This window comes from Melanotaenia boesemani, chromosome 2, assembly GCF_017639745.1.
Source record: "Melanotaenia boesemani isolate fMelBoe1 chromosome 2, fMelBoe1.pri, whole genome shotgun sequence".
Classification (NCBI taxonomy): Eukaryota; Metazoa; Chordata; class Actinopteri; order Atheriniformes; family Melanotaeniidae; genus Melanotaenia; species Melanotaenia boesemani.
In genome coordinates this window covers 15500040-15509116 of record NC_055683.1, presented here as the reverse complement: position 1 = coordinate 15509116, position 9077 = coordinate 15500040, and the positions used below count along the sequence as shown (strand labels likewise).

The window sequence follows — 9077 nt, the reverse complement described above, 5'->3', positions numbered from 1 at the left end:
TTCCTCAAAATTAGCCAAGATTCTTATTTACATCAGCGGCTTAAAGTACCAAAAAACTGACTCACTGCTGTAAAGACTAAGTGCAATAGTGTTTGTGTGTGAATGTAGGTTGTAGTGTAAAAGGGCTTATTACTTTTAAAGTAATAAAAAAACAAAACAAAGCAAAAAACAGCTAATTTACCATTTTAATAGGCCTTCATTCCATTTGTTTCTAATTCATATTGTCATTAGTTTGACTTTTTATTTATGAAATATGCTAAACTCTGCTCCTCTTCTGCAACTGGCCTCAAACGTGCTCCAAATTTGACATTTTACATTGGATTTCCAGAAGAAATCATTAAGATTTTACGTAGGGTCGGAAACACCTCTGAGTAGGGAAGAAATGAAGATGGAGAAACGAGAAAATTCGTTAAATTGATCATTCTCATTACTGATATGACTTACAAGAGATTAAAATATGATAAAATGATCTTATAGCTAAAGTAAAACAAGTTATTGATGCCATTAAAACTAACCTCTTATTAAGCTAAGCTAAGGTTGGTTTGGCTAGCTTAGCTGTGGAACCAACACTAGTTATGATTTCAGGAACAGCTTTTTTTCCTTAAACATAATTTAAGAGGATAAAAATGATTAAAACTTAAAGAAAGCCTAAAATATCTATAGGAAAACAAGCTACTATTGCCATTAAAACTAACCCATCAGTAACCTAAGCTAATATTTGTTTGGTTAGATTAGCTGTGTAACCAACATCAACAGTAGCTTAGCTTACAAATAAGCTAGTTTTAATGAAAGTAATAACTTGTTTTTATTCAAAGATAAAATTTAAGAGGACAAAAACAATGATTAAAACTTGATAAAAAAAAATCACATTTCCATAAAAAAACAAAAACAAGCTATTGCTGCCATTTAAACTAACCTTTGCAAGCTAAGCTGACAGTTGTTTGGCCAGTTTACCTGTTTAACTAACATTAAAATTAGCTAAGCTTACTAATAAGGTAGTCTTAATATATTTTTAAATATAAAAGTTAAGAAAATAAAAACAATTATTTAAACTAAATGAAAATCATCTATCTTTAGAAAAACAAGCTATTAATGCCATTGAAAATAGGCTATCAATAAGCTAATGTTGGTTTGGTTAGCTTAGTTGAGGCACTAACATTAATGTTAGCTTAACCTATTAGTGAGCTAAGCTAACATGGGTTTAACTGGCTTACCTGTAGAACTAATATTAACATTAGCTTTTAGAGCTAAAATTTCTCTGGCAGCATTGATTTTAAGGACAGTGCTTTAGCTAAACTTCCCAAAGCCGGTTGCATTGTGGAACTTAATGCATTTAAGCTGCTACTAAAATTACGTAACTTATTGCTCTGAATCACATGAAAGTCCTTGTAAACTCAATGTTGAACTTATTTTCTGGAATAAAATGTGCTCTCATACAATATAAAAACATTAAAGTAAGCTTAAGTATCTAGTTAAAATATTTAGATTTAAAATCTAACCTTGGTATTTTTGATATGCACAATATAATTACAGCATGCATTTTTTCCCTTGGCTTTTGGATGAATTTATATTTTTCTTTGAGGAAATACAGCATATTTATAATTCTTCTGTCCAATCAGAATAATTATCTTCAAATATTGTCAACTCTGGCTCTCAAAAAAACCCCCAAAACAAACAAAAAAAACAAACAAATGTGACAAGCTTCAAATATGTTATCCACAAACCAGCAGGTGACTTCATAGTGCCTGCATCCTTCTGATAGCATTTGTGTTTGGTATCTTAGATTGACAAAAAACCCCTATACAGCCCTTTACATGATTATAATGCAGAGGTGGTTTCACCAAAGTTTAACAAGTGACCAGTTACCAGGTTCTAACTCTGTTAGAGTGTTTGTTTACATGCCCTGCTCTAACAAACAACTGCTGGTTGTAGCTTCAAATGGGAGTGATATCAGGTTTCACATCCACAAAAAGAAAGGAAAAGCAAATAAACGTTTTTTTTTCCAAGTTTTTAGAAGCATTACTAAATCTGTTAGCCGACCACCCCAACATACCGCTTCCTACTGCGTTGCTCTTTAAGGTGCTGTCATTCAAATACAAAACAATTACAAAACAGTACAAATCCAAAAGGAGTACGTTCAAATAGCGGAACACACAAGGGAAAAAATCATTTGTCATTTGCCTACATTATGAGGGCAAATGGGGAACCAATAGCGGCTGCCTATAGTGGTGACACGTGTCAGTAATCATACAGTGGCACCGTAGCATGATGATCTGGATAGCTACCAAGACAGAGGGAGTTCATTGGATTAATGAAAATATAATCATATTTAAAACAACGCAACATCACCACCTATAAATGCTCCAATCTTAATGGTGATCCTGCAAATATGTGTGTTTGTGTGCATTTTCATACATGCTATAGTCATGGCACAGACTATGTGCGCGTAGATGTGAGATTGAGCGGAGGTCAGTGATTGGCTGAAGTGACTGATGGGGGTTGAGGACACATGAAGGCTTCTTGTACCTTGATTTATTTCCTCTTTAGAGCATTCAATAGGCAAGTCTGGTTTACCTCCCATGCCTTGTAGGTAAATAGTGCACATCATTAATATTAGTGTTGACTGATTTAGCTTGTAGTGCAACCTTTAATCGAGATATGTTTTGACATGGTCTCTCGCTTAGTAGCAGGGTGAGAAGGGGCTTTGTAGAGTTAATGGGAGAGAAATTTTGGCCAATTTGATCTTTTTTTTTTGTTTTGGTGGGGGTGTGATGAGACATCACAGGAGCGCAGACTGTATTTTTCACTGGAAACATGATGGGTGATGCTTTTTGTAGCTTGAATCTGTGTTTGCTGGACAGTTGTTTTCGTTTTGTCATTCATTACACAAAGCGTCCTTAGAAAGAAGGAAAAGCTGACCGCTTTCACATCCTCCTCTTCCTCCGTTGTCGATGCCGCGCTGTGCTGGTTCGATGAAGAGGCCTGCCTGCTGCTGTCCCTTAATCCCCATCTCTCATCCTAGAATCCTCTTGTCCGTCCATTCATCTTTTATCTTTGCTCAAACCGGGTCCTCCGTCTGACTGCGTGAACAAGTCCAGAGTTCCACTAAAAGCGTCATGCTGCTGTAATTTCCTGCGTTACTTGGTTATGTGTCATATCAGGTGAGACAAACTGTCAGGGGCCAGTCAGTGGGTTGGTTGGAGGACATTACTATCATCCTGCGGGTTGTTTATGTTGTTTTTTTTTTTGTTTTTTTTCTTTATTTTGGATTGTAAAGAAAAAATTCTACTTGCTGGTTTGGACACAGATCTTGTCAGAGGAACCAAGACTGAAAAAGAAAAGAGAGGAAGAGGAGGGAAGATATGTTAGTGTCAAAATGAGATCCAGGTTTGTACATATGTGCACGAGACATGGTAAAAAATAGTAAAAGTAAATTAAATGGACTTAAACAGGCAGTTTGTCTGTCTGTTAAAGCATTGCTTGAGTGGACACAGAAGTCATGGGTACAAAATAAGAGCTATTCAGAGCCAGCTTGCACAAAAAGAGACACAATGAGCATCAAAATCAGATATCGACGAGTAATCAGATAACTAATAATCGGATCTACATGCGTCTCTAAAATGCAAAGTTAATTTTCAGATTTATTTCGGAGTACATACGCATGTGGTGATGTAAGTTCCTGTTATTTTCACAACATCCGTCTTTGTTGAACATGGCTCCGCCACCACTGTTAGCATTAGCTTCTAATGTGGGAGCTAATAAGCCTGCAAAACAGATGCTTTACTATGTTTATATTTCGACTTCCTGCTGCTGCACGCCATAGTGTTTTTCTTTTGCGCTCTCCTCATGTTGCGACTGCGTTTCTTCCATCTTTTTAACAGAAGACGTCCAAAAGAAAGAAGTGACGGCATTTTTTGCGCATACGCAGATATAAACGGACTCAATAAATCATATATACAGGTCTATATGTACAAAGATATTGGAGTATTGAGGGTGTCTTGGGGTGTTAACAGATAATAGAAATCAGGTAATTTTTGTTGTGCAAGTAAACATGCCAATTAGAGAAATTAAAGCGACTATTTTAACATTTTAACAACATATATATATATATATATATATATATATATATATATATATATATATATATATATATATATATATAACAGTGATGTATTAATAATAATAAAAAAAAGACTGGGGGCATTTATTGGACAGTTGCTTGACAGGAGAGGTGGGTCAGGGAAAGAGGGGGTGACCCTAGGCCAGGATTTAAACCTGGGACTGCTGCATTGAGAAGCTTCAGTTTTTAAACCGGCTGCTCTACCAGCTATGAACAATGTTTTCTCCTCCTTGTTTGTCAGCCAGTATATTTTCAGCCTGATGAAACAGCTTTTTTTCCTGTAGTGTTGAATTTCTTAATTTTCTGAACAGCTTATGTGTTTCTGCTGAACTTCTGGTGGTTAAAATTCTTTCAACTCTCATCTTGCTTTTGTTTTTTATTTGGTTTCATTTTGTCACTCTAGTAGCAGGTAGTAAGATAATAAGATATGTGAGCCACGATAATCCAGGTTTTACAGCTGATTCCAGTTTCATGGTCAAATTCTGTGATGCTTGACATTGTCTAAAACAAGTCATATTTTACTTTGCAAAAACAAATGTAGTCACCTGCTAAGATGACAATGAAATATTTTCCCATCGTTGGTAGTAGCATGTTTATCCTTAGTGCTCTAAAGGACACAATTCATTCAGAACAATTTACACAATTTATCATAAATGAATAAATAAAAATGTTCAGTTCTGAGACTGCTGCACCACATGATTTATGGGATATTTACACTGGCGCATCTTTGCATATTCCTTATATTGCATATGTACTACTAGCACAGTATGTGGGTTTTAAACCAGCCAGTTTAAAGTGTGTTGTTTAGATGGTGAAAATTCACTCCTCCACAGCCCTGTCCTGAGTGGTAGCTCGGCTAATTCTTCCCTGATTCCTCAAACTGAGATCTCTCTGGCAGCTGTTCCCTTTAGGAACCACATGCACATGCACATACACGGCAATATTCCAATATTAACCTCATTAAGAATATACCCTGAAAAACACACTGTAAACAGATTTTACATATCACTTTGAACTAAATGAGGTCATACTCAGAGTAAGAAATAATCAGATTAAGCTCATTTCACTAATGTAAATGTGTACACCTCAGTTACAATATTGCATCTTAATGCAGTTTTATGGCAACCTACAATAAACATGGCTGCTTTATGACAGACTCATTCAGCTCGAGAGGAGCCTGGTCTGTTGACTCTGGGCGACTTTGGGCTGTTTCTAGCTGTTATTGGCTAGCTTGCTCGTTTCACAGGTTCCAGCTGCATATTAATAGAAGACATGTTCTTTGTGTCTTGAGGGATATGGACTTAAAGGAGGATTGAGATGAGCAATCCTCCCGCTCTCCTCCAACATGTAAATGCTAACATAAATAAAATACCCTACATGCATATAGGTGTGCATGTCCACAAACAAACTAGACAACTCGTACTTAATTTTGCAACGTATTTGACTCTGATCCAAGTTAGTTGAATCAGATTCTGTAAAATGATCCTGAGAATGGCTGCACATTGTGTTGGTCTTTTGGCTGCAATGTGTGACAGAACGTCAAGTACAGCGAGCTTCGAATTTGGCCGAGCAGTAAATGGCTCATTATGACCAAAGAGCAGCAGGGGAAGAGCAGTCTGGCGCTCCCCATCACTCGCGCCATCTTCATGTTGGGTGTCTCCCGCTCAGCATGGGCAGGGGGCAGAAATGGGTCAACGCCGCTGCTGTTGGCTGCCCCGCTTGGCCTGCAGGATCTGGCTCTGCGAGCTGGTGCGCCAACATTCAAGAAGTCAAGCCTTGGAAACTACTCCGCGCCTCCAGGGAAGGAGCCTTTTGTTTTGTTTGACTCTAACAGGTCGCATGAATACCACCCCTCCCTCCTGCCCTTCTCAGCTACCCCTACTCCCCTGGGCACTGTCCCAGAAGGCCTCGGGCATTGTAACTTCTCCCTTCTTAGTTACTCTGCTCTTACACACACACACACACAATCCATCTATCTCCCGTGAACACTCCCACTAAATCCTTGGCAGCAGACAGTGACCACCCTCTTTTCTTTCCTGACCCCCTCTTGAGAAAACCTCTTCTCAAATTCAAGATCAACTGGCTATGACATCATGTCTGGTTGCTGGGGGTAACGAGACAGCCTGGACGTGACTTTTGCATGGGCTGAAACTCCTGTTTCTCTACTGAAGTCCCCCCCCCCTTGCATGAACTGGTTGGAAGTGGATGTAGCTCTCAACATCTGCCACTAGAGGGCACAGTAATCCCACTGCTGCCTCTCCAGCCTCACCAGAAGTCACCACGTAGACACTTTTGAAACTTTTTTTTTTTTTTTTTAAATAGTAAACTATCTACATCTTTTTTTTGTGAGCATTATTAATCATTTTGTTTCACTGTAGAGACACATGGAAACTTTTGGGTGTCCATGTTCTGCTAGGCAAGCAAGCAAAGGAGCAAGAGGAGAAAACGTAAGAAAGTGAGGAAGGGGAGTTGAGGTTTGTAAAACTAATGGAAACTAAGAAAAAAGCGAGGGAACATAGGGCAGAGAAACAAGGGAGGGGATCCTCGGAGTAGTTTCAGATGGTTTCCATGTGTCGAGCGGCGGTGCTGAGCTGGCTCCAGGCGGGTGTGGTTGGATGCTAATGAGAAAAGTACTGGTGGTAATGGAGGAGGCGAAGGGAAGGAACAAGGAAGGTGAAAGTTGGGGGAAAGTAAAGGAGAGAAACTGAAAACAAGATGGAGAAGTAGAAAAGCAGGGGGGCGGGAGGGTTGGGTGGAGCGGGGAGAGGAAAGGTAGCGAGGAAACGGAGCGAGAAAAAGGCAAAGGAGAGACGGCCTCCTGCCTTAAGGGGTTAGCTCCATATGTACCAAATAAAGAGTTGCACACATATGGTAAACCACACACGTACAGTAAAATACAGATGTACACATGCACACGCTGATGGTGTGCTGTGAGTTGGTGTGAGAGGAAACCCAGCAGCAGGTTTCAGGGAATTTGAAGGAATATGAGGCCCGTTGGCTCATGTCCACACAGGTAATAAGTTTCCTGAGTTTGACCAGTAATCATAGTCAAAGCCGATGAGTTTCCTCCACACAGAGACAAGAGCTGCTAGTAACATCCCTGAATCCTTACCTGTGTCTGCTGCGGGATGTTCAGAAAGTTGTTGTCCCGTGATCCGATGCCGACAAACCTGTTGGGAGCTGTGGCGCCTGGCGTGGAGTATGCTACAGAAACAGAGCAACACAAGACATCAGAGCATTCAGACCACAGACACTGCAACATCCTGTGGAGTCCTAACAGAAAAGTCTGACATCGTGGAGAACAAACCGGTTTGCTCGGTGAAAGTCGTACGAGAAAATCGACGCTACTCTCACTTCTGTGCTTCAAACATAATACTCGTGCTAGCTCTTATAACTTAGCTTAGCTTGACATTAGCTTGGTTCAGATCAAAGTTAAAAGTCTGCCAGCACCTCATAGTTCAGTTTGTACATTTATAATGCTGCATACATCCAGATTAAATATTTTTTAAAAAGAAAAACTGACCATTTCTGGGTGATGGATATATTCCACTATGCCTCAAATTAAGCTCATTTAAATTTACAATGGAAGATGAGCATTTTGAGTACAGTACTGTGCAGAAGTCTTTAAAAAGGTCTTTAAAAGTTTTCCATTTTTGTTTGTGAATCCACTTAAATATGACCTATGAACCATTCAAACGTGAAAATGGCTCCAAACTCGAACCTGAACCAACACCTAACCTTCATTTTAGCAAAGGACTCATTTCAAATATTTTCTTTGGGCATTTTCCTGCTTGGAGACAACAAATTATTGCTCATTGTAGGAGCCATTTATATTCACCATTTCTGGTTTATTCATTTAGCCACTTGGAGGAGTATTGAGTTGAGACTTGACTCTCGTATGAAAATAATAGATATCCCATTCTTAAATTCTTCACAAATTTCCCTGAGGAATTTCCAAAGGGATTAATAAAGTATTTCTGATTCTGATTCTAATCAAATGAGTTCAATATGACCTTGGCTCACCCTTTGCAGCTATAACAGCTTCAACTCCTCTGGGAAGTTTTTCCACAAGGTTTAGGAGTGTGTTTATAGAAATTTTTCACCATTCTTCCAGAAGTGCACTTGTGAGGTCAGACACTGATGCTGGAAGAGAAAGCCTGGCTCTCAGCCTCCGCTCTAGTTCATCTCAAAGGTGTTCTATCAGGTTGAGGTCAGGACTCTGTTCAGGCCAATCAGGCTTATCCACACCAAACTCGCTCATCCATGTCTTTATGGACCTTGCTTTGTGTACTGGTGGACAGTCATATTGGAACAGGAAAGGGCCATTCCCAAACTTTTCCCACAAAGTTGGCAGCATGGAATTGTCTAAAATCTGTTGGTATGTTGAAGCATTTAGAGTTCCTTTCAGTGGAACTAAGGGTCCAAGCCCAGCTCCTGTAAAACAGCCTCAAACTATAATCCCCCTCCACCAAACTTTACACTTGGCACAATGCAGTCAGACAAGTACTGTTGTCCCGGCAACCGCCATACCCAGACTCTTCCATCAGATCGGCAGATGGTGAGGCGCGATTCGTCACTCCAAAACCCGTCTCCACTGATCCAGAGTCCAGGGGGGGCGTTCTCTACACCACTGCATCCAACGTTTGGCATTGCTTTTGATGATGTATGGCTTGGATGCAGCTGCTCAGCTGTGGAAACCAGATCCATAACGCTCTCTTCACACTGTTCTTGAGCTGATCTGAAGCCTACATGAAGTTTGTAGTAATGGACTCTGCAGAAAGTTGCTGACCTTTGCGCACTACGCACCGACCCTGCTTAGCCATTTTACGGGGCCTACCCCTTTGTGGCCGAGTCGCTGTTGTTCCCAGTCGCTTCCACGTTGCTATGATACCACTGATAGCTGACTGTAGAATATTTAGGAGTGAGGAAATTTCACGATTGAACTTGTTGCACAGGT

The 9077-nt window shown here is 39.9% G+C and overlaps 1 protein-coding gene across 17 annotated transcripts in view; it reads right to left on the bottom strand.

Moving 5' to 3' along the window:
• Nucleotides 1–600: 600 nt before the first annotated feature.
• Nucleotides 601–9077, bottom strand: part of nfixb (nuclear factor I/Xb) — a 177297-nt gene continuing 168820 nt past the window's right edge. For all 17 annotated transcript variants that reach the window (XM_041996882.1, XM_041996910.1, XM_041996920.1 and 14 more), the window contains 2 exons: nt 7233–7324; nt 601–3328 (listed from right to left, as the gene is read on the bottom strand). In XM_041996882.1, the coding sequence (XP_041852816.1) occupies nt 3314–3328; nt 7233–7324 (107 nt within the window). In that variant the 3' untranslated portion in view covers nt 601–3313. The remainder of the gene's footprint in view (nt 3329–7232; nt 7325–9077) is intronic.